General features: G+C 42.4%; 5 protein-coding genes, 1 long non-coding RNA gene and 1 pseudogene across 7 annotated transcripts; 2 read left to right on the forward strand and 5 right to left on the reverse strand.

The window, feature by feature from the left end:
- Nucleotides 1-1773: 1773 nt before the first annotated feature.
- On the forward strand, nucleotides 1774-3427 carry LOC120644934 (E3 ubiquitin-protein ligase RING1-like). The gene has a single exon (XM_039921678.1). It carries the CDS (start codon nucleotides 1945-1947, stop codon nucleotides 3103-3105), a length of 1161 nt encoding a protein of 386 aa, XP_039777612.1. The 5' UTR covers nucleotides 1774-1944; the 3' UTR covers nucleotides 3106-3427.
- A 1793-nt stretch (nucleotides 3428-5220) lies between these two features.
- Nucleotides 5221-9154, reverse strand: LOC120644935 (SEC12-like protein 2). Its single transcript, XM_039921679.1, has 10 exons — nucleotides 8891-9154; nucleotides 8696-8790; nucleotides 7822-7972; nucleotides 6773-6864; nucleotides 6584-6683; nucleotides 6403-6478; nucleotides 6192-6312; nucleotides 5966-6082; nucleotides 5813-5880; nucleotides 5221-5716 (listed from the first exon to the last, which is right to left on the reverse strand). Exons 1-10 carry the CDS (start codon nucleotides 9137-9139, stop codon nucleotides 5616-5618), a joined length of 1170 nt encoding a protein of 389 aa, XP_039777613.1. The 5' UTR covers nucleotides 9140-9154; the 3' UTR covers nucleotides 5221-5615.
- Nucleotides 9155-10171: 1017 nt separating this feature from the next.
- On the forward strand, nucleotides 10172-14097 carry LOC120644937 (serine--tRNA ligase, chloroplastic/mitochondrial-like). Of its 2 annotated transcripts, XM_039921681.1 has the most exons (10): nucleotides 10172-10432; nucleotides 10503-10687; nucleotides 11457-11550; nucleotides 11632-11780; nucleotides 11860-11952; nucleotides 12176-12355; nucleotides 12760-12926; nucleotides 13154-13288; nucleotides 13394-13487; nucleotides 13589-14097. In XM_039921681.1, the coding sequence occupies exons 1-10, from the start codon at nucleotides 10270-10272 to the stop codon at nucleotides 13868-13870; spliced, it is 1542 nt and encodes a 513-aa protein (XP_039777615.1). In that variant the 5' UTR covers nucleotides 10172-10269; the 3' UTR covers nucleotides 13871-14097. The 2 variants fall into 2 exon arrangements, with proteins under 2 accessions (XP_039777615.1, XP_039777616.1); XM_039921682.1 differs by lacking the exon at nucleotides 10172-10432 and having other exon boundaries at nucleotides 10558-10687; nucleotides 11450-11550.
- A 1709-nt stretch (nucleotides 14098-15806) lies between these two features.
- LOC120645839 lies at nucleotides 15807-16458 on the reverse strand (annotated as a pseudogene).
- Nucleotides 16459-18065: 1607 nt separating this feature from the next.
- Nucleotides 18066-18811, reverse strand: LOC120644943 (zein-alpha PMS1-like). The gene has a single exon (XM_039921688.1). It carries the CDS (start codon nucleotides 18761-18763, stop codon nucleotides 18161-18163), a length of 603 nt encoding a protein of 200 aa, XP_039777622.1. The 5' UTR covers nucleotides 18764-18811; the 3' UTR covers nucleotides 18066-18160.
- A 2281-nt stretch (nucleotides 18812-21092) lies between these two features.
- Nucleotides 21093-22669, reverse strand: LOC120644948. The gene is made up of 2 exons (XR_005663995.1): nucleotides 21454-22669; nucleotides 21093-21371 (listed from the first exon to the last, which is right to left on the reverse strand). It is a non-coding gene; the product is annotated as an uncharacterized LOC120644948 (long non-coding RNA).
- Nucleotides 22670-23051: 382 nt separating this feature from the next.
- Nucleotides 23052-23742, reverse strand: LOC120644946 (zein-alpha PMS1-like). Its single transcript, XM_039921690.1, has one exon. It carries the CDS (start codon nucleotides 23740-23742, stop codon nucleotides 23140-23142), a length of 603 nt encoding a protein of 200 aa, XP_039777624.1. The 3' UTR covers nucleotides 23052-23139.
- Nucleotides 23743-25242: the final 1500 nt, after the last annotated feature.

The raw sequence follows: 25242 nt of genomic DNA on the forward strand, positions 1-25242 counted from the left end.
TTTCAGCAAGCCCCTCGAGACGTGATGAAATCATGAAAGAAAGGCTTTGTTTGGTTTTCCTAGCGCACACAAGCCGAGAAAAGAATTTCGCATGTATAGAGTGCTAAATAAAGTCTATTTACAAAAAAATTTTAGAGATGAGTATAACTTTTCACGACGAATCTAATGACGGTAATTAATTGATAATTGACTACAGTGGTGCTGCAGTAACCATCATTTAATCACGCGTCAAATGTTTTATTAGATTTTTTAGGATTCCTAGCGTAAGGTTCTAGAATTAATTTTATAAATTGATTTAATTTAATATCGTAATTAATTGTCAAAGCTTTCTAGTATCTCTGGCACAGAGACCAAACAGGCCAAAGAAAGTGCACACTGTACACTCCACGCAGCAGCTAGCCTCCTCCTACTTGCGTATGCGACCGTACGTAGCTGCGTACAAAGCCCAGGTCGAGGAGACCGTACGTGCGAACAGCCAGGCAGCCACACGTGTGCAGCCGGCGTCGTCGAGGAGCCCACGGGTGCGATACCGTCGGCATGGGAGGGGGCTGGGTGAAAAATAAGCTGGGACCGGGACTGGGAGGAGCTATCGTGTCGTCCAACAGCCACCCAACACCGAACCGCATCTACTGACTGCAGCTGCTGCTGCTTCCGTCCAACTCCCACGCCTGTCCATGTATGTCTCGCATCATCACGATCATGATAATGATGATGTGTGTGTGAAATTAAACCCTCCACCGACCTGACTATCTGCTACAGCCACAATCAATCCCATCATCAAACCTATCTTTTTTGTACCCAATGTTGCTGGATTTCCCCCCAGCTATTGCACATTCCAACTCCGACACTCACAACGTAGACACACTCACATCTAAATATATATGTTCCCAGATTAGCGGCAGTAAGAATGAAAGTCAATGTTGATCTTACAGCAGTTGACCAAGAAGCGAACTAAGTGTTCTAGCGAGGCGGGAAAACAGATATTTAAGGTCTCGCTTGAGTGCATTCCCATTCGCACCTGACTGATCAAACCTTTGATTTGTTTGGGGCTGCTAGTCGAACCAATCTGAGAAGCTTCCGGTGCCTTGTAAACAAGAGAATTGGTGGTGATCGCCCCTTGTCAACCGGTTCATTCCAACGCACGGCTCCAAGCTTCACACGTGACGGTTAGAGTATTCCCATTTTTGTAGCCGTGCAAAAAATATTTCCTTTTTTTCTTCCTCACAAAATTGATCTGCAAAAAACTTTGGTCACAGCTGTCAAACGTAGTTCCATAATTTATTTTCATCTTGAAGGTTGTTTGGGAGGGTTGTTTCTTCGTTCCGACGTGTCAAGGCTGCTGGTGAAGTTAAAAACTGCTTCATGTTCGATTTCCATGAACCTCGGGTTTACGAAACAAGTTATGCTACAGCGTTTTGATTTTTCCAGAAACAGGTGAAGCTGAAGTTGAAATAAACCTCCCAAAGTCTTACTTTATTGATTAATCCGTCCACACTTTAGCATTGCTCTTTTAATCTAGAAAAACGTTAGCATTCCTCTGAGATAAATAACACGAAAGAAATCGGGTTTGTTAAACAATGACTACTCTGTCAATTTGGAGTCCAAAGCAAGATATTCGCGAGAGATCTTTTTCCAACCCTTTGCTTTTAAACTACTCACTACCACACACGCAGAGAGAGAGAGAGAGAGAGAGAGAGACCCATGATGCATAGTGCCATAGTTCAGTAACATCACAATCACCATCAAATTGTTTTTTTTAAATACAAGTTTCTATAGAATTCATGAAAAAATGCTGCACACGAACCACTGCCACTTCTCCCCGGTCACCCTTCCCCCACATCACCACGCTAAAATCCCACACATTCACACGCGACTTGGACCCAACCGCGAGTCCGCGACACCGCGTCGTCTCCCACGGTCGAGGCGCGTCAAGGCAAAGCAGCCATGCCGCCGCCGCCGGAGCAGGAGGAGCAGAAGCCGCTGCCGCGGCCGAAGCCGAAGCCGAAGCCGCCCAAGCCCAAGACGGGGCCGGAGCCGCGGCCGAAGCCGCCGGGGCCGCTGCCGCTGCCGCAGCGGGACGCGACCCCCTCCGGCGGCCTCCTGTTCCCGCCGGACCCTTTCGCCTGCGTCAACAACTGCTCCGACGCGTGCGCCTTCTACCGCCTCTGCCCGCCGCCGGCGTCCCATGCCGCCACCGTGCACCTCAGGTCGGGCCGGCTGCCGACGCCGCTCATCGCGCTCTCGGCGTCCCTGCTCGCCGTCTCCGCGGTGCTCCTCCTCGCGCTCCTTGTCCACCGCCTCGTGCGGCGGCGGCGGAGGCGGCGGCGGGCGCGCGAGGCGGCACTGGCCCAGGGTGACGAGGAGGGCGGCCAGGTGCTGGCTGGCGCGGTGGCGGGCGACGGGGAGGAGGAGGAGGAGGAGGAGGCGGCCGACGGCGACGGGGTGCACCACGTGTGGTACATCCGGACCAAGGGGCTCGACGAGCGCGCCATCGCGGCGATCGCCGCGGTGGTCTACGACGCCAAGAAGCGCGGCGGCGCCGGCGCGGTCGACGGCGGCAGCTGCGCGGTGTGCCTCGCCGAGTTCCGCGACGGCGAGACGCTGCGCCTGCTGCCGCGGTGCGGCCACGCGTTCCACCGCGGGTGCATCGACACCTGGCTCCGCGCCCACGTCAACTGCCCGCTATGCCGCGCGCCCGTCCAGGTCGCCTCCGCCGCCGCCGCCGCGCCGGGCGCGGCCACGGCCACGCCAGGCGGCGAGCCGGACCCAGATCCTGGCGCCGCCGGTGTCCCTCGGCGGGCAGAGGACGCCGAGCGCGGCGGTGTGCCGGACCGCGCTGTCAGGCGGGCCGCGTCCATGGTGGCGCTGCCGCGGCGGGCGTGGCCGGACGTCTCGTTCCGGGCGCCGGCATCGAGCAGCGGGCGGGAGGAGGACTTGACGGGGCTCGGGAAGATCATGAGGCTTCTGAAGCTCGCAGACTCGCTGGAGATGGCCGGCGTCGGGGCAGGGAGGTCGGCGTCGTTCGGCGCCGGGAGCTGTCAGCGCTTGCCGACGAGGTCCGGGCCCTCGGCCGCCGGCGTCAGCTCCGGCGAGATGCCGCAGTGAACCGGTTGACACCGACGAGAAGTGATCGGAGAAGAGTTGCAGCTTTGGAGCTCGGAGGGGGGGATGGTGGTGTTGGTTTGCGAAATTTTGGGTGCCCACAGGGGAAGGTAAAAATGTCACCTTCTCCTAGTTCCCGGTATGATCACTCGATCAGTATGCAGTAGAAAGTAAATAAACAGAGTTTGTGCATAAGCTGCGGATCGTCAGAAATTGTACATAAGAATTCCTGACAGAAAGAGGTTTTGTATGTGCGAGATCACTTGTGTTTGTTGTTGTTGAATGTCTGAATGATATGAATGAGATGAAGACACATTCTGCACAATTTTGCCCACTGATCTCTTGTTTCTGTGAATCTATCATGATTCATGACCCACCATGAGAGCATGACTTCTAGAGTTCTAGTTCTCAAGACTCTGGCTTATATGGCCATTGGGTATGTTCATGATGTTCATCTGCTGGAGGAATTGGGACCATAGTTTCTCATTCACTTGTGGGAGCATTCGCTCTTTTCAAACATGAGTCTCACATTTCTTAAGATTCAGATGCAGGCACCACATCAAGATAAAGGCCCTGTTTAGTTTTTTACATGTAAACACAAAAAAGTCGTAAACGCATTAAAGTGAAATGGTATCTTACTAATTTGAAATACTAAATGAAGTCTATTTACAAAACTTTTTGCATGGATGGGCTGTAAATCGCGAGACGATTCTAATGAGCCTACTTAATCCATGATTTGCAACAGTGATGCTACAGTAACCATTCGCTAATTATTGATTAAACATGGATTAATTAGCATCATTAGATTCGTCTCGCGATTTACAACCCATCTATGCAAAAAAGTTTTGCAAATAGACTTCATTTAATACTTCAAATGTCATGTTTACATTTTTACAAAATTTTACAAAATGAACTAAACACACCCAAAGTGTACAACATGAAAGCAGATGAATTACTTGTGGATCATGCCAGCGGGGAATTGGTTCTGCTCCAAATTCCAATCCTGAATGAATTGGATGCTATCGCCCTGTTCACCAAAAGGAGACGAGACCCAAGCATTGTGATTGCAGCCGGAGAAGCCTTGTTGGATTTGCCTGCTCAGCTCTAGCTGACAAGCCACCACAACTACCCAGACAGGCCAAGTCCCTGTCAGGACTCTAACACCTCATTAAAGCGAAGCTTCCGTTTGCAACGCTAATGGTGTGTGGTTAAAGTAGGCAGGGTAGGCGTAGCCCTGTCACCTCTGATCTGAAGGCAGTGTGCATCAATTGTTCCGTTGTTCGGACCGGACGGTTGTTGCAGGTCGTTGTGGGTCATCAAGTGAGATGTGGAAGTTGTAGTCTGTGCTGTTGGCTGTGGGTGAAGCTTCTCTGGGACGGAGTGAGAAGCATCCAACCAATTAGCTTCAGGTTTTCTTTTTCTTTTCTTTTTCCTAAAAGGAAATTTGGTGCACCTCTCACAATTCATTTAGGTTTAGGATAAGGTCATGCACAGTGCACATGCTGACACTTTTGGGATGTCTGTTCTTCAAGCTAGGGTGTGTTTAGATACGCGAAAAACTGGTAGAAAAAATCACATCGGACTATGTAGCATACTGTAGCACTTTTTATTTGTTTGTGGTAAATATTGTCCTATTATAGGCTAACTAAGCTCAAAAGATTCGTCTCGCAACATACATCAAAACTATGTAATTAGTTTTTTTATTTATCTATATTTAATACTCCATGCATGAGTCATTTGCTATATTTAATGTTTCGATGTGATTTCGATGTGATGGAAAATTTGGAAAGTTTGGAGTTGGGGAGTGAACACATCCCTAGTCATTTTGTGTTCGTCCAGAAGTTTTATCCGTCTGTAGTGCATGACTGCACGTCACTGCTGGGAAACATTGGCAGTACGTGTACGTAGCAGGGATAGTGAACAAAGTAGCATAACATTGACTATAATATATGGTTTTATTTTTAAAAAAAGACTAATATATGGACGTGTGAAAAATGTACTTCAGCAAACATACATATCATAGGCATGGAGAAACCAGTGTTCATTCATCCGAACAGAGAGATGCAGAGCATAGCGTAACAACCCTTTTTCGTCATCCAAAATTGACCATCACATCCATAGGCACACTAAGAGGCTCTTTGAATTTTTTTTTAATAAGAGCATACATAGTAAACTGTTTTTGAACTCTATATTGGACCCTTGGGACAATCTCCTCATAACTCGTATGTGAATCAAGCAAGAAGAAACATAACTACAGACGACTATCACTCGAGGACATCAACTTACAAAACTTTAGAGGACATGAGTACATGCCCCTTTTTATACAAGCATGACAAGGTAAAGGCGTAAACACCTTTTGCTGTTCCGCTGTCCTAGATAAAATAATGGCAGTTGACCTAAGACCAAATTTGCTCAATCTCTAAAGAATACCGCACATATCTCATGCAGAGGATCAGGTAATCACAAAGGCAGGTAAATGTGATATCAGCAGTGCGCCTGAACAAAAATTTATCTCAACGCTGCAACATTGCCAAAAGCTCTTCCTTGTGCTGCATACAGTAGTATACCAAAATTGCTAGAATGATAACTAGTAGCATGGGCCACACACCTGTACCTGTCAAAACACGAGCATCAATTTTTTAGCATAGGGCATGCAAAGAATAACTGGGAGAAATAAATCATAAATCTAAGAACTACAGATGTGGCATACCATTACTCTTTGGGGACCCAACTGATGTCACCCTTGCAGTTGAGTCAAAGGAAGTCGACAGCAATGTTCTGAAATGATGTAAACCAACTGCATTGAGAAATTGCATGTTTGTTTTCAGGACTCGTCAGCTCTAAGTAGAATGAAGATCCTAACCTGGAATCCTGGGAGAAGGCGAGCGTAGTTACAATGCCAAGATGAGCCTTTTTAACTGTAATGAGTGTTCGCATATCTTTTGACGCTAGTACAATAATGGTTCCTTCAATTGTTCCACTGGATATCATGGGCAAAAAATAAGATTTCCAAGGAAATGCAGCCATGTTATCTCCTAAAGCTGAGTACTAAATAAAATAGGATGCCAACAATATGTTTCCATGCTCACATTGCAAGAAGAGCACCATCAGGCGACACAGCGAAAGCTGAAATAGCCTCACGAGTTATTTTCTTTGATCCAACTCTTGTCCATGAGGTAGTATTCCAAGATATTATTTTCCCATAATCACCTGAAAAGCAGCATTACTCTGTTACTGTCTTGCATCAAGCTCATCAACAAAAACAATTCGTGATAGGGTCAACTTAAATCTTAATGTTACCTTGCATTGCTGTTATAAATAAGATGTTACTGCTGTCAATCTTATTAGAGAATCTGCAGAATCCGAATATTTCTCCCTGAAAATGTACATATGAGAAACTCACTTATACAAGACACAGAATCATTGAGTTAATGATGTCGAATCATTAAACTAATGCATTTTGTCCAAAAATGATACACACTGCTTCTCTTGGCAAATTAGCTACAACTTCAGATGACAGCAAATCCCACACTCTACATGGGCCACTGCTCCTATTCACAGCAAGAAACTTCTCATCGGAACTGAAAGCAGGTTCCAGGCACAAGAATTCCATCAGTATCTTGCAAACAAATTCAAAAGGGAACAAAAATTTTAATAAACCCTTTTTTACCTGAAACTAAGATCCTTAATTGATGTTTTAGTATCAGCTTCTGTAAGAACAGACTCCATGGCAGGCCATTTGAAGACCCTTAAATGTCCATCCTACAAAAGAATAATAGAAAGAAACGAACGCATGTCAATAATCATAAGTTTTCACTGCTATAACAGAAGCACCCAGAAACAAGAAACCATTAACACCGCAAAGCATAAATGCAAGATTATGCTTTAAAAAGCTATCTATTTAAATGGAGGCAAACTAGATTTGCATTACCATAATGTAAAAGCAACGCTAAATGTTAGTGCTCAAAAACAATTTGCTAGCAAAAAAATGATTATTAAAACCAGTCAACAATGGTTAAACCTACTGAAACTGATAAGCATGTATTTGACCTACAAATTAAGGTGATGAAGCAACCATGGAGAAAACAAAGAAATCGAAAAAAAGCACATACTCAAATGTTGGTTTGTCTGTCCATATGTTAAAAGTCCTACAATTTCATTCACTTATTAAAAATGACCTGGCTTCACATTCTTGCCAAAGATTTCTGTACCACATAGACCAGGAAACAAGAAGAATCCCTTGGTTAACATAAACATTATACACCTAATTCTCCAGTTACGTCAACCAACTATTAGAATCCCCCACAACTATTGTTGTCAGTTTTGTCAAATGTTTGTTAAGTTGCTAAGATGAGTTAATTATTTGGCTACATTAGTCTGTACGCAAAACTGTTGCTCAAGATGATCACAGCCTGTAGTTCACATTGGTAACTGCATGAAGCCATGAAGAATATCACACCCACAAACAATTAGAGCTAGTAGATCTTCATAAGACTTTGTTTGACATTTATATGTCAGACTCAGCAGAACAAAAACGATTAGACATATCTTGCTTAGCTTATTAAATAAAGTTGAAAATAGAATATATTCCAAACTAGGTACTTGATGTACCTAGACTCCTAGAGTTATTCACAATAGGAAAGGAAATAATAAGAACCTAAAATACTAAAATATCAACAAGAACTACTAAACAGTAAAATACGAACATTATTAACTTACCTCACCACCGGTCACAAGTATTGAACCTTCTCCACTGAATGATACGGCCAATTGCAAACCAGCATCTTTTAGATCTGTTAATGCTTCCTGGTCAGGCTCCAAAGCTAGCTTACGTGGTTCATCTCCTTCCTGTGATTCCCATCGATACAACCTACATGAGTGTTTCCATAGTTAAAACTACAAAAGCCAAAATTTTCAACAAACTTTAAAGTTTTGTTTTGCAGAATAAGAGATGGCTGGCAAAGCATATGAGGTATATTTGCAGCTGATCTTTCTCAGCCACCAATCATCTATACTAACAACCAAGCAAGGTGCAGGCCCAAACTATGCCTCAAGATTCAAAATTGTCCACAAAGTTAACAAATGATGACACATTAAATTAGCTACAGAAACAGAAACTAATCCATAATTCCCCAAATGCTGTTAAAGCAAGAACCATGGATGGAACGGCCTAGGCTACATAACAAGACAATTCACAAATACCACAATCCTCTTCAGGCCATGTAACTTGTTACTAGCAAGAATCAACATAAGAAGATACCTTCTCGAAAGGAATCGGCCCAGTCTACACTATAATGCATTCCCTGGAGGCTGGAACAAAAAAAAAAAAATTATCTTATCACTAATTCACTAGTCGCGACTTATTTGACAATCCGGTAGAATTTCACAAAATACTCCCAATGAATTGTTCCGGCCGTAAGCAACGCAGAAGCAGCAAGCTAACTAATTACCCACATTACCGAAGCAATACATGGAAGGGTACAAATGTTTGATCACCAGCACAGATCAGAACACAAATATCAGGCAACAGCAGACGCAGCGCACCGAGTGAGCAACTCCAAGGATGTGACCCGAGGCGAGGAGGGGCAGCTACCTGCATCCGTTGGGGAAGGCGCAGAGCACGCCGTCGCCGCGCGGGTGGACGGCCATCCTGTACGGCACCTCCTCCTTGGTCTTCACCTCGACCACCTGCCCACCACCACCACCACCACGAAACAGCAAATCAGCACGGGATACTCAGCGCCACGCAGGACCGGCGCGGGATCTGGGGGAGGACGGGATCGCTCACCGCCTCGGGGGAGAGGGCCGCCTCTTCCCCCGCCGGGCCCAGCGCGGCCACGACGAGCTTGTTGGGCACGCCGCTCCGGCCCTCCCCGCCGCCGCCGCCGAGCGCTGCCATCGGGGGCGGTGGAGAGGAGGGGGAGGCGTCCGCGTCCGCGTCGGCGGCGGGCGGGTCGGGTTTGAGGATGTGGGCGAGGGGCAACCAGGCCGCGCAGTAGATCGGGAACCCGTAGGACTGGCCGCCGCGGGGCGCCATCGCCGCCGGCCGGCGGGGGAGACGGGCGGGTCGGGGGCGGTGGTCGCCGGAGGTGCACGCGGCTGGCGGGTGGGAGGTGACGCGATTGCGCAGAGGATGCGTTTCGGTTGACCACTGGACCTTTCCCTGCAGAACCGAGATGGTGTTTTGCATGCCAACGAGGATCTTGGTCAAATGTTGACATTATTATAGGTTTTAGTTGTAAAATTCAAAATTTCAAATTTATCCTATCGAACAGGAATCTTACATGCATTAAGTGTTAAATCTAGATGAAATAAAAAATTAATTGCATAGTTTGCTTATAAATTACGAGACGAATCTAATAAGCAACTATGCGCGGATTAATTAGACTCGTTAGATTCGTCTAGTAGTTTACAGACGAATTCTCTAATTTATTTTGTGATTAGTCTATATTTAATATTTTAAATATGAAAAAAATACATTTTAAAAATTTTACGGGAGCAACTAAACAAGGTCATAGTACATCAAAAAGTAAATAAAATAAAGGTAAAAATACCAATTGTTTTTATGATAATGTTGTTGGAAAAATAAGATTTTATCCTATTTTTACGAATTTCATGAATTTTAACTGATATCTATGAACTGTGGGGGTCCAGTTGTTTCTTTCTGTCACTTGTTTGACTTAACACTAGACTCGATTCTTTTGTTGGATATAAAATATAATTCTTTCCAGCCATTTGAGGAAGATTATAGTATATTTTGTAGATTCACGTTTTAGTAAATTTGTAGTGTAGTCTAAATTTTAGAATAAATTAATAAAAAGATAAAATGACTATGTTTGCTCCTATTTATTATTCATATTTAATATTAATTTATTTTTTTATTCATATATATTTTTTAAATAAGATAAGATGATTTAATTTTTGAGATAAAGTTTGAATTCTAGAGTGATTGTTTTTTTGAGCGAGGGAGTAGTACTCAATTTGAGTCCAAATGGAAAATGTTTGCGCAACGATCCATCCACCCGTCCGTCTGATCGAACGGTCGAAACTCACCTTTGCCATTGCCAAGCCTCTGCCCCGTGCGCCCCCCAAACCCCACCCTTCTCTTATCCCCGTCACCTATCCGCCGGCGCGCCGCCCGCCGGCCACCTCCACCTCGCCGGCGAGATGCTGACCTGCGGCCGCTTCCTCTCCTCCTCCGCGGCCACAACCACCGCCTCCTTCTCCCCGCTCCGGACCCTCACCCGCTCCCTCCTCCGCCGGCCCCACCCCCGCCTCCTCTCCTCCGCCTCCGCCGCCGCCACGACCGCCGTTGAGCCCGACACCAAAGGTAAGAGCTTGAGCCTTGATTCGTTGATTCATTCGTAGCCAGACATACAAGCTTCGATTTTTGGCTGCAGGCGGCGGCGGCGGCGCGGGTGGAGGAGGTGGTGGCGCGGTGAGGCCGCAGTGGAAGGCGGCGATTGACTTCAAGTGGATCCGGGACAACCGGGACGCCGTCGCTGACAATATCCGGAGCAGGAACTCTGCCGCCAACCTCGACCTCGTCCTCGAGCTGTACGACCAGTACCTCGCGCTGCAGAAGGTCAGGAGCTTTCACAATGCCGTAGTCGTAACTCTCTGTTCCAATTGTTCAAGCTGTCTCCTGTCCGATTGTGCCGTGCTAGATTGTGCAATAGAGAAGCCTGCACCGTAATAAGTTCATTTTCTAGAGTATGGATTATGAGGCCTTAGAATGGTGTGCAGATGGTTGCTAGAATTTTCATCTGAACTTATCATTGAACTGTTGTTTTAACTGTCCAATGATTGGATTCATGAACTTGCGCAGTTACTCATTCAGTAAAGGCTACTTTTTCTAGGTGAAAAATGTTAGAAAATGGACCCAATAATCGTGGTTGCCTGTTTGTAATATTTACGTGAATGCAGGAACTCATAAAATCTCTGTGCTTATTATGGAGCTCCTCCAGACATGCCTTATTATGCATTACGTGTCAACATTAAATAATAGCAAACATTTACATATTATTATTGAAATTCATCTTGTCGCATTGGTTGGCAATTAGCTTATTTAAGATTCTCCTATCAATTTGTCATTCGTGATAGTCAAAGCTAAGTTGCTGATCTCTAAGATCCTCAGGTTCTTGATCCTTGTTCATGTACTATTTTTATGATGCACATCTGCTAGTTCCTTTTAAGCAGTTCCTTAAAGTTTTATCTTCAGCTAAAGACATGTGCAATAGTTAGACATGTGTCAATGCACGCACTTGCTGAATACAGTTAGTTATTCAGTTCCAGACTGTAATATGGTGGTAACAGAACCATAGCAACAAATTCCTAATTATTACAGATGGCAGGAGGTTGAACGGCTCCGAGCTGAAAGAAATGCAGTTGCTAACAAGATGAAAGGGAAACTAGATCCATCAGTGCGCCAAGCCCTTGTTGAAGAAGGTAGAATGAGCATATTTTAAAATTCAAGCAGGAAGCTAAGGATCACCTATATCTGTTTTTACCCATTTTGAGTTTCTGCAGGCAAGAACCTGAAAAAGACGCTTATTGGACTTGAAGAGGATCTTGTTGAGCTGACTGATAAGCTTCAACTTGAAGCACAAAGTATTCCTAACGCTACACATCCAGATGTTCCTGTAGGCAGTGAAGAAAGCTCTGTTGTCCGGAAGGAGGTAGCGTGTTGTTGTATAAATTTCTTGCTGCCTTTGCACTTTTGTACATTCAATAATTTCTTTAGTTTGAACTGTGCAGGTAGGAAGTCAGAGGAGCTTCAATTTCACAATCAAAGATCACCTTCAGCTTGGAAAGGAACTTGATTTATTTGATTTTGATGCAGCAGCCGAGGTATAACTATGACAACTTTACTTCCAAAGACATTGTGGTTAGTTGTTCCCTAAGAGATTTATCAGGACACCTAAAGTCCAACTGAATGACATTAAGTAAATAGTTTTGAAATTTTATCTGAAAAACGATCTAGTTAATTTGTCTTATATTATGAAGTTACTGTATAAGTGGATGTATTGTTTGGTCTTTCTTTTTTACACAAGGTCCATACTGTGTTGCACAGGTCAGTGGTTCAAAGTTCTACTACTTAAAGAATGAAGCTGTTTTGTTGGAGATGGCCCTTATAAATTGGGCTATTTCAGAGGTCTCGAAAAAGGGTTTCACACCACTCATAACTCCAGAGATTGTGCGGTCATCTGTTGTTGAGAAATGCGGCTTCCAGCCAAGGGCCCAAAACACTCAGGTATGATCTCCTGGTCTCCCCTGTTTAACATAGTATTCACTATTAATTATTTATATTGTAATTGACATGAGGATAGCCACTCTAGCACAACTTTGGTCTAATGACTAGTTCTTTTTTCATTGTCATATGTTTGCATTAGCAACTGTTTGGTATTGTGGAGTAGCCCCTGTGATCAAAACAGAATTTTTGTTTTGAGCATCCACTGAGTCTCCAAAACATAAGATTAGCCACTACAAATGTTAGAAAAGTTGACCACACGTGTCCTAAAGTTTCACCTTTTCCTGATGAGGAGTATTTGTTCACCCTCCTGGTTTCAGTACTACATTTTCTCCTCCTCAGAAGAGATACATTTGAAGTTATTGTTTCAGTGGTGGTAATATGGTTGTTTGCACATTGCTGTGTAGGTCTACTCAATAGAGAACAGCGATCAGTGTCTCATAGGAACTGCTGAAATTCCTGTTGGAGGCATCCACATGGATTCAATACTTCTCGATTCTGCTTTGCCTTTAAAATATGTAGCCTATTCACACTGTTTTCGCACGGAAGCTGGTGCAGCAGGTGCTGCCACTAGGTTAGTCTGTTTTCCTTTTTCCTTAAAAGATTTTGATTGACTGGGTTATTGATTTATGAAATTTCACCATAGTATGAAAATGTAGATGTAGTGAGATTATGTAGTTCTTTTTGAAGGCATAAAAAAGTAATTGATATGAAGACATTCCACTTGCTCCGCATTGAGATTTATTTTACTGTGCTGTGCTTTTGTAAAATTGCTTAGTGTGTCATTTTTATCCTGAACAGGGGCCTCTATCGAGTACATCAATTTAGCAAAGTTGAGATGTTCATATTCTGTCGGCCAGAGGAAAGTGACAAATGGCATGAAGAACTTATTACGATTGAAGAGGATCTTTATGCTTCACTTGGACTTCATTTCAAGTATGTCCTATTCGTTATAATTTTTGTGCCACATCTGTTTTGTAGATGAAATTTCATTGACACTAGTGTACTAAAACCAATGCCAATATTCCCCCTTTTTAATAGAACTTTGGACATGGCAACTGGAGATTTGGGTGCACCAGCTTACCGGAAATTTGACATTGAGGCATGGATGCCAGGCCTCGAGCGATATGGTGAGGTAAGAAACAAGTATTCCAGGCTTCTACATCTCCTGATAATTTCGTCCTCTATCCCATTTCGTGTGCAATCGTGCTGATGGTTCCTGATCAAAACTTGCAGATCTCCAGTGCATCTAACTGCACAGACTATCAAAGTAGGCGACTTGGCATCCGTTACCGTCCAACACCCTCAGAGCCTCCACCAGCGAATGCCAAGAAAGGGAAGGCAGCTGGCGGGCCTACTCAATTTGTCCATACACTAAACGCAACGGCTGTTGCAGTGCCTCGTCTGATAGTATGCATTCTTGAGAATTTTCAACAGGACGATGGGTCGATTGTGATTCCTGAGCCTCTAAGACCCTTCATGGGTGGACTCGAGGTGCTCTCCCCAAAATCCAAGTGACCGTAAAGTCACCCACAGTAGTTAAGCTTACGGTATCAGTGAAAAATTGAGCTGTATGTGTCACGTACAAGTGACACGAGGGTCATTACAATATTGAGTTTCGTGATTTGGGCTCGTGTTTCATAACGCCTCTTAAAAATAATCTTTTTTTTAATTATGTAATGTAGCACACACTGTATCGATCAGGTACTCTGCATAGCATTACTAAGATTATGCCTTCACTTAGCGTCCGAGATCCTGGGTTCGACTCCTCATGGGAGCGAATATTCTGGGATTTAACGGCGTCATGCATTCAGCGGTAGGCGACGTTCCCGTCGACAGTGAGGTTGTGGTGATTTCGTCAATCTTGAGAATTTGCTGGCTCAGTCTTCGAAGATGCTCATAGGGGTAGGGTTTGTGTATGTTTGTTCATAGGGGTGTGAGTGTGTGTACGTTGTGAGTGTTTTAGTTGTACTGTGTAATCTAAAAAAAAGTATTATCCCTTCACTTTGGGGGTGAAAGGATGAAAATGGGAACCGTCTTTTGATTCGTGGATCAGCTTACCTTCTAGATCTCCTTGAACTAGGCATCTCTGTGTGTAGTTCTTTTAATAGCTGAGTAAAGGTAAAAGGGTGTTCAAAGGAAAAGACAAAGGAAAGAAAATCAAAAAAAAGAAAAAAGAAAAAGGAATACTTCTGAAACTCTCATAGATCTTTATTCACCAGGAAAGTGGAAAATGCATGTCTCATTGTTGTTTGCTGATTTATATTTAGCGGACAAATCAAGTTGATGGTGGGCGTGATTAACTATCGCTTGAGGTGATGTTCGGCGAACCATCACCTTAAGAATCTACGCACACTAAATGGGCCACCAAACGTTAGCCCAGTAAACTACGCCAAACATTAGCCCAGTAAACCAAACTACACACGATACTCTCACGAAAAGGAAATAAAATAACAAAAACATACATGCAGATAAAGACAAATTGATGACATCATCTGCATGTAAGGAGAGATTCTACTAAAAAAATTTTAAATCTTAAACCGTGCATCCAAAATAAATTCTGATTGCACCATTATCTTTCTTATGATAAGATTGTAAAAAAAAAGACCACTCTTGATTATGTTTGCATGATATTTCTTAAAAAAGTTATGTTTTTAATACTAAATAGTTAGTTTCAGCGACTGGGATTAAATATTTCAACAATGCGAACAAATAATTATTCTGATGACCAAAAAATTGAACATAATGAACAAATAGTTATTTTTACAAACAAAAAGTTAAACATCGCGAATAAATAATAATATACGACGAACAAATACATTAAACAGGGCGAATATTTGACAGCATAGTGTACATAATGAAAAGTACATATCGCGAACAAATGAATCAAATATTGTTAATTTATTTCTGTGATAACATCTTTTAAGCATAGGGTACATATATACAAATTTACGGAACAAGAGGTAACATCTTTTATAAAAATATTTTGGATTCAACATTAGCCTTACTGGTTAGAACTCTAATGTTCGAAGGATTTTGGTGGCAGCGATCGAAACATATTTATACAGTTGCAAAATAATGTGTGTATAATAGTTCGTGATGTTGCCCCTCTCTCCATCAATGCACATTTCAAGTAACTATAATATTACCTTCAATCCTACTATGCCCCTAGTGGAATGGCTCCATTGTCCCATCTAGTGAAAATCCAAACTTTCACAGCTACCGAACTTCCTCGAGAAGAATGTATGTTGTAGTATATATTTACTACAAGTATGGATCTAAAGGAACGATACATAGTATGTACGGTGGCTGTGAAATGTATGGCACAAACTATAACAGAACACATTTGGACACAGATAGGACTTTAGAGTCTCAATCATTACTTTTCTTATTTCCGAGGAGTTACACACATCGGCATGAAAATATTATTATAGAAGTACAATTCATATGGAATTTAGAAGATGGTAGAACCAACGATGGGTTGCTTCAAGAAGGCTGTAAGACTCGTCAAATCCACTCGGTTGACTAGCTACTGTTGCTGCCAGAAGGCGGCGGGGTGAGCCACAGCAAGTGGGTTGAACAGCTGCTGCGATAAAGCGGCGGAGTTCGCAACTGCTAGTTGGTTGAATGGAAGCAGTTGCTGCTGCGAGTAGACAGCGGAGTTCATGGCCGCTAGCTGGTTGAATTGGAGCAACATCTGTTGTTGCAAGTAGGCGGCGGGGTTCTGCAGGGCTACTTGGCTGAACGGCGAAAGAACGCGTTGTTGCTGTGCCACGATGCTCTGTACTATCAGATGGGCCAAAGATTGCTGCTGCAGTAAGACAGACTATTGCTGTAGGACAACTGCCTGTGATTGTAGGATGCTAGCTGCAAGTGCCTGCTGAAGCCTGTTGGACTGCACAATCGGGTGCTCATATCCGACAGCGGCGATAGGTGAGAGGTACTGTGGAATAGTGGCAGCGGAGGCGGCTAGTGAGCACTGTGGAATAATGAACGCGGTGGTAGCGCTCACCGAGAGAGCAAGGAGTGCAAGGAGGGCAAATATCTTGGCAGCCATGCTTGCTAAGAGGTACTCAACGGGTTTTAATTTCTAAATTGCTAGATTCTATCAGTGATATGGGTGGTGGATTACCTACGCATACGGGACCTATTTATACACAAGAGACTCCATGTAGCTTTCTCAATATTTGTTGCTTGTGCCTCTAAAATTTTTATCCAGATAAGCTAGTGATGACATAGTATCTAATCAATTTTGGAATTTAGTGATAAATCCCCTTGGATTGATGGTATGTGCTGGCAAGACAGCTTACACTTAATACAAGTAAAAAAGAAACTTTTTTTTTCCTTTTGGCATTGTGTTGATATAAGTGTGACAACAGCACAGTTGGTTCACCTTTAAGTATGTCAAACACCTTGGGATCAATGTATGCATTCCACGTAATGGTGAGCCAGTAAAGTTGCGATGTGCTGATGTGGATCCAAATCATTTTAAGCTTAATTTGTCATCCACCTTGGATAGGATTTGCGCCAATAACCATTCCTCTAGATGAATGGGTTAACAGACTACTAGTTCCAGGCAAAGTTATCATGTTCTCGGGATGCGATATGAATCAGATCTTCTAACTCACTAATTTAAAACCAAGCTTGCTTAAACTATCTTCTTTTCCTCATTTATGGATTAGCCAACTTCATCACTCCACAACTATAACATGTGATGTTGATGCTCCAAAAAAAATATTATCATATTTCCATTCAATTGTTGGGTACAACATGTGGCTGTAGAGACGATAGAACTCCGGCCCTATGCACTAAGCCTATTAAGATAATAAGGCAATTAAAATGTTGGATCACTTACTTGAAGTGTTTGAATTATAGCTTTTGATGAGTTGGCACAAAATAATAGGAAGCACAATTCTTTTTTCTAAATTCATTATTCCCGTATCATTGTCACATCCTAGTCAAATATGTAACGAAAAAATTTATGGTGATATTTAATTTGCTGTATGAGCATGTAATATTCTCCATCTTGCTAGCAGTATAGAATGTTGTGTTAAGTATATTGTTAATTTATTCCTCTGATAGGCTAAAATGAACTTTTTGGCCAAAGAGTCCGGTACATTTTTGTGAGCGACTTCATGGGTCTTATTGGCGGACTCAAGGATTTTTTTTCTTGACAAGGCCATGTTCTGGTGTTCTCAAGATTTGTTCCTACCTAAACCAATAATGTCAACTGCTTATGGAAGCATGCACATTTTATTGGCGAGATAAAATACACTAGTAAAAATACATATACATATACAAATTTACGGAACAAGAGGTAACATCTTTTATAAAAATATTTTGGATTCAACATTAGCCTTACTGGTTAGAACTCTAATGTTCGAAGGATTTTGGTGGCAGCGATCGAAACATATTTATACAGTTGCAAAATAATGTGTGTATAATAGTTCGTGATGTTGCCCCTCTCTCCATCAATGCACATTTCAAGCAACTATAATATTACCTTCAGTCCTACTATGCCCCTAGTGGAATGGCTCCATTGTCCCATCCAGTGAAAATCCAAATTTTCACCGATACCGAACTTCCTCGAGAAGAATGTATGTTGTAGTATATATTTACTACAAGTATGGATCTAAAGGAACGATACATAGTATGTACGGTGGCTGTGAAATGTATGGCACAAACTATAACAGAACACATTTGGACACAGATAGGACTTTAGAGTCTCAATCATTACTTTTCTTATTTCCGAGGAGTTACACACGTCGACATGAAAATATTATTATAGAAGTACAATTCATATGGAATTTAGAAGATGGTAGAACCAACGATGGGTTGCTTCAAGAAGGCTGTAAGACTCGTCAAAGCCACTCGGTTGACTAGCTGCTGTTGCTGCCAGAAGGCGGCGGGGTGAGCCACAGCAAGTGAGTTGAACAGCTGCTGCGATAAAGCGGCGGAGTTCGCAACTGCTAGTTGGTTGAATGGAAGCAGTTGCTGCTGCGAGTAGGCAGCGGAGTTCATGGCCGCTAGCTGGTTGAATTGGAGCAACATTTGTTGTTGCAAGTAGGCGGCGGGGTTCTGCAGGGCTAGCTGGCTGAACGGCGAAAGAACGCGTTGTTGCTGTGCCACGATGCTCTGTACTATCAGATGGGCCAAAGATTGCTGCTGCAGTAAGGCAGACTGTTGCTGTAGGACAACTGCCTGTGATTGTAGGATGCTAGCTTCAAGTGCCTGCTGAAGCCTGTTGGACTGCACAATCGGGTGCTCATATCCGACGGTGGCGATAGGTGAGAGGTACTGTGGAATAGTGGCAGCGGAGGCGGCTAGTGAGCACTGTGGAATAATGAACGCGGTGGTAGCGCTCACCGAGAGAGCAAGGAGTGCAAGGAGGGCAAATATCTTGGCAGCCATGCTTGCTAAGAGGTACTCAACGGGTTTTAATTTCTAAATTGCTAGATTCTATCAGTGATATGGGTGGTGGATTAGCTACGCATACGGGACCTATTTATACACAAGTGACTCCATGTAGCTTTCTCAAGATTTGTTGCTTGTGCCTCCAAAATTTTTATCCAGATAAGCTAGTGATGAGATAATGTCTAGTCAATTTTGGAATTTAGTGATAAATCCCCTTGGATTGATGGTATGTGCTGGCAAGACAGCTTGCACTTAATACAAGTAAAAAAACAATTTTTTTTCCTTTTGGCGTTGTGTTGATATAAGTGTGACAACAGCACGGTTGGTTCACCTTTAAGCATGTCAAACACCTTGGGATCAATATATGCATTCCACGTAGTGGTGAGCTAGTAAAGTTGCGATCTGCTGATGTGGATCCAAATCATTTTGAGCTTAATTTGTCATCCACCTTGGATAGGATTTGCTCCAATAACCATTCCTCTAGATGAATGGGTTAACAGACTACTAGTTCCAGGCGAAGTTATCATGTTCTCGGGATGTGATATGATTCAGATCTTCTAGCTCACTAATTTACTGTGCATTAAAACCAAGCTTGTTTAAACTATCTTCTTTTCCTCATTTCTGGTTTATCCAATTTCATCACTGCACAACTATAACATGTGATGTTGATGCTTCAAAAAAATTATTATCATATTTTTATTCAATTGTTGGGTACAACATGTGGCTGTAGAGGTTATAGAATTCCGGCCCTACGCACTAAGCCTATTGAGATAATAAGGCAATTAAAATGTTGGATCATTTACTTGAAGTGTTTGTATTATAGCTTTTGATGAGTTGGCAGAAAATAACAAGAACACAATTCTTTTTTCTAAATTCATTATTCCCATATCATGGTAACATCCCAGTCAAATATGTAACAAAAAATTTGTAGTGATATTTAATTTGGTGTATGAGCATGTAATATTCCCCATATTGCCAGCAGTATAGATCGTTTTGTTAAATATATTGTTAATTGATTCCTGTGATAGGCTAAAATGAACTTTTTGGCCAAAGAGTCTGGTACATTTTTGTGAGCGACTTCATGGGTCTTATTGGCGGACTCAAGAATTATTTTTCTTGACAAGGCCACGTTCTGGTGTTCCCAAGATTTATTCCTACCGAAACCAATAATGTCAACTGCTTATGTAAGCAAGCACATTTTATTAACGAGATAAACTACACTAGTAAAAATACATATACATATACATATACATATACATATACATATACATATACATATACATATACATATACATATACATATACATATACATATACATATACATATACATATGTACGGAACAAGTGGTAACATCTTTTGTAAAAATATTTTGGATTTAACATTAACCTTATTCGTTAGAACTCTAGTGTTCGAAGGATTTTGATGGTAGCGATCGAAACATATTTATACAATTGAAAAATAATGTGACTATAATAGTTCGTGATGTTGCCCCTCTCTCCATCTATCCACATTTCAACCAACTGAAATGTTACCTTCAATCCTTGTATGCCCCTAGTGGAATGGCTCCATTGTCCCATCCAGTGAAATCTAAACTTTCACAGCTACCGAACTGCCTCAGGAAGTATGTATGTTGTAGTATATATTTACTACAAGTATGAGCATGTAATATTCCCCAACGTGCTAGCAGTATAGATCATTTTGTTACATATATTGTTAATTTATTCCTGTGATAGGCTAAAATGAACTTTTTGGCCAAAGAGTGTGGTACATTTTTGTGAGCGACTTCATGGGTCTTATTGGCAGACCCAAAGATTATTTTTCTTGACAAGGCCACATTCTGGTGTTCCCAAGATTTATTCTTGCGTAAACCAATAATGTCAACAGCTTATGGAAGCATGCACATTTTATTAGCGAGATAAAATACATATACATATACATATGTACGGAACAAGGGGTAACATCTTTTATATAAAATTTTTGGATTCAACAATAACCTTATTCGTTAGAACTCTGGTGTTCGAAGAATTTTGGTGGTACCGATCGAAACATATTTATACAGTTGCAAAATAATGTGACTATAATAGTTCGTGATGTTGCCCCTCTCTCCATCTATCCACATTTCAACCAACTGAAATGTTAGCTTCAATCCTTGTATGCCCCTAGTGGAATGGCTCCATTGTCCCATCCAGTGAAATCCAAACTTTCACTTCCGGACTGCCTCAGGAAGTATGATGTAACACCCCAGATTTATTTCAAACCCGGAGGCTACCAAAAACATAATTAAAACACAAGTATAAAGATTAAAAAGAAATTCGACAGAGTCTCCCCAGTAAATAGGTCGTACTGGACAAGCAGTTTATATGAAGAGTTATCGAAATAGGATATGAATGATGAACAAGTATCACAGCACATCCCATCACCAAAAGAAATAAGTTGACCCCGACCAACCAAGTTCCCCTCAACCATAGAAAGAATAAGACAGCCAAGTTTAACCATTTATACTCTAGGAATTGACAATATCAACTAAACATGTGTAGAAGTGTGTGTAATCTCTTGCATAAAGTGCTACTCCCACTTCCCATGCATGCCGCAATCATTTGGTACCTAAAAACCAATTAAACACAAGGGTGAGTAAGAATACTCAGCAAGCACAACTAGAACTGGAAAGAACATAGCAACAACGAACCATGAAACTTGAATGAATGAACACCAGTCAAATAGTAGTCTCCGTCTAAAACAGACACAATTTGATACATCCTTAGCATTTACCGGTAAAGCCGAGCAAGTGGGGCCAGCACTTACTCACAGGAACATGAATAAAAGAACCAAATTGCACATCCGGATACACCGGAACATGAATGGAATTTAAAAAATATCTTGAAACTGGAATTAGGAAATGGGAAACATGAACAGATCATGGTTTTGAATATCATAAACACATGATAAGGCAATCGGATAACATAGGAAAAGAAATGGCAAGCACATTGCCAACAAACAAGTTCGACGTGTACTTGACTTAACCTTGTTGAGAACCCGATGCCACACGCTCGCCGCTAGAATTTATCGAACCTGTGGAATAAACCACTCTCTGAAACTAGTTCATATCGACCAAAAGCCAATATACTCGAAGAAATCCGGAGCTAAAGGCCTAAAACGTTAACTCTCACAAGTTCTGAAAATTCGACCAATTCTCTGAGTTACTCGCTGTTTGGCCCATAACTTTTGATTATCTTAACCAAATGCAGTAAAAAAATACATCTTGAACATCTACAAAAATTTTCCTTCAACTTTTGTCACAGCGCCCAGTTGAAATTCGGCTTCTAAATAAGTCGACAATAAATAAACAGTTTCTGCGCACTTTTTTTCTAAAGGGAACAGCGACACAGTTTTGATGATATCTCCTAAACCGCTAATCGGAATTGAATGAAACCAGTGCCATTGGAAAGATATCGATGAAACATACAACTTTCGTTGTTAGAGCAGGATCAAATTCCGCATCAATTAATGCCAGAAATTCATCTAATAAACCAGCCTAATTGAGTTAACATAACTAAAAACCAATCGTCCGATTGAATCTCTACCAAAAACTTGCGGCCATGACTAATCAGATCAGCACCGTGGTATAACTCACCAATCGGCAAGAGCTTAGAACCAATTAAAGAAATCCTAACCTTCCTCTTGGTTCCCCTCCCGCAGGATCCCTCTCCTCTGTTCCCTACCGTGTGCTGCTTTTCTTCCTTGCTTCTTCCTTGGATCCTCCCCCACGTTGGATTGAGTAGTTAGCAGGCAGCAGAGGCAAGGGGCGTGCAGCAGAAGAGGGTGGTGGCGCTGGGAGGTGGCGGCGAGATGGAAGGGGCGGCGGTGCTGCTGCTGGGATCGGGGAATAGGGAGGGGCGGCGCACGAAAACAGAAGTCGGGTGGAACAGATGTCTGAGGTATTAGGAAACAGAAACCTAATGTGTATCCAATGGCCTAGATTCACCGGCTCGCCAGTAATTCTCCCGTTATCCAAACCTAGCATGTGAGTAGTAAAACGGATTCGTTTTGACGAGCCCTACACAGCCGCGGTCTAAGATCATTCATACGACCAACAATTCAAAAAGTCAAATTTTGGTCAACTCCGAAGTCTCCCTCAACTTGAATTTTTTTAAAACATATGAATAATTGGGATATTACAATTTACTACAAGTATGGGTCCAAAGGTACGATACATAGTATGTACGGTGACTGTGAAATGTATGGCACAAACAATAACAGAACACATTTGGACATGGATAGGACTTTAGAGTCTCAATCATTACTTTTCTTATTTCCGAGGAGTTACACACGTCGGCATGAAAATGTTATTATAGAAGTACAACTCATATGGAATTTAGAAAATGGTAGAACCAACGATGGGTTGCTGCAAGAAGGCTGCAGGACTCGTCAAAGCCAGCTGGTGGACTAGCTGCTGTTGCTGCCAGAAGGCGGCGGGGTGAGCCACAGCAAGTGGGTTGAATAGCTGCTGCGAGAAAGCGGCGGAGTTTGCAACGGCTAGTTGGTTGAATGGAAGCAGTTGCTGCTGCGAGTAGGCAGCAGAGTTCACGGTGGCTAGCTGGTTGAATGGGAAGAACATCTGTTGCTGCAAGTAGGCGGCGGGGTTCTGCAGGGCTAGCTGGATGAACGGCGAAAGAACGCGTTGTTGCTGTGCCATGATGCTCCGTACTGTCAGATGGGCCAAAGATTGCTGCTGCAGTAAGGCAGATTGTAGCTGTAGGACAATTTCCTGTGACTGTAGGATGCTAGCTGCAAGTGCTTGCTGAAGCCTGTTGGACTGCACAATCGGGTTCTCATATTCGACTGCTGCGATAGGTGAGAGGTACTGTGGAATAGTGGTAGGGGAGGCGGCCACTGAGCACTGCGGAGTAATGACCGCGGTGGTAGTGCTCACAGGGAGAGCAAGGAGTGCAAGGAGGGCAAATATCTTGGCTGCCATGCTTGCTAAGAGGTGCTATATGGGTTTCAATTTCTAAGTTGTTAGATTCTATCAATGATATGGGTGGTGGAATACCTGCGCATATCGGATCTATTTATACACAAGAGACTCCATGTAGCTTTCTCAAGATTTGTTGCTCGTGCCTCCCAAATTTTTATCCTGATAAGCTAGTGATGACATAGTATCTAGTCAATTTTGGAATTTAGTGATAAATCTCCTTTGATTGCGTGTATGTGTTGGCAAGACAGCTTGCACTTAACACAAGTAAAACGCAACTTTTTTTTTTCATTTTGGCATTGTGTTGATATAAGTGTGACTACAGCATGCTTGATTCACCTTTAAGCATGTCAAACACCTTTGGATCAAAAAATGTGTTCCACTTAATGGTGAGCCAGTAAAGTTGCGATATGCTGATGTGGAGCCAAATCTGTCTGTGCTCAGTTTGTTATCCACCTCGGGTAGGATTTGCTTAACAGACTAGTTTCAGGCGAAGTAATCATGTTCTCGGGATGTGATTTGAATCAGATCTTCTAGCTCACTAATTTACCGTGCATTAAAACCAAGCTTGCTTAAATTTTCTTGTTTCCCTCATTTAGGGATTAACCAATTTCATCACTGCACAACTATAACATGTGATGTTGGTGCTCCAAAAAAATATTATCATATTTCTATTCAATTGTTGGGTACAACATGTGGCCGTAGAGACGATGAGAATTCCGGCCCTATGCACTAAGCCTATTAAAATAATAAGGCAATTAAAATGTTGGATCATTTACTTTAAGTGTTTGAATTATAGCTTTTGATGAGTTGGCACAAATAATAGGAAACATAACTTTTTTCTATATCCATTATTCCCGTATCATGGTAACATGCCAGTCAAATATGTAACAAAAGTAATTTATAGTGATATTTGGTGTCTGAGCATGTAATATGCAACAACATGCTAGCAGTATTGATCATCGTGTTACATATATTGTTAATTTATTCCTGTGATAGGCTAAAATGAACTTTTTGGTCAAAGAGTCCGGTAAATTTTTGTGAGCGACTTCATGGGTCTTATTGGTAGACCCAAAGATTATTTTTCTTGACAAGGCCACATTCTGGTGTTCCCAAGATTTATTCCTGCCAAAACCAATAATGTCAACAGCTTATGGAAGCATGCACATTTTATTAGCGAGATAAAATACATTAGTAAAAATGCATATACATATACATATGTATGGAACAAGGGGTAACATCTTTTATATAAAATTTATGTATTCAACAATAACCTTATTCGTTAGAACTCTAGTGTTCGAAGGATTTTGATGGTAGCGATCGAAACATATTTATACAATTGAAAAATAATGTGACTATAATAGTTCATGATGTTGCCCCTCTCTCCATCTATCCACATTTCAACCAACTGAAATGTTACCTTCAATCCTTGTATGCCCCTAGTGGAATGGCTCCATTGTCCCATCCAGTGAAATCCAAACTTTCACTTCCGGACTGCCTCAG

The sequence above is a fragment of the Panicum virgatum genome, chromosome 8K, assembly GCF_016808335.1.
Source record: "Panicum virgatum strain AP13 chromosome 8K, P.virgatum_v5, whole genome shotgun sequence".
In the NCBI taxonomy this organism is placed as follows: domain Eukaryota; kingdom Viridiplantae; phylum Streptophyta; class Magnoliopsida; order Poales; family Poaceae; genus Panicum; species Panicum virgatum.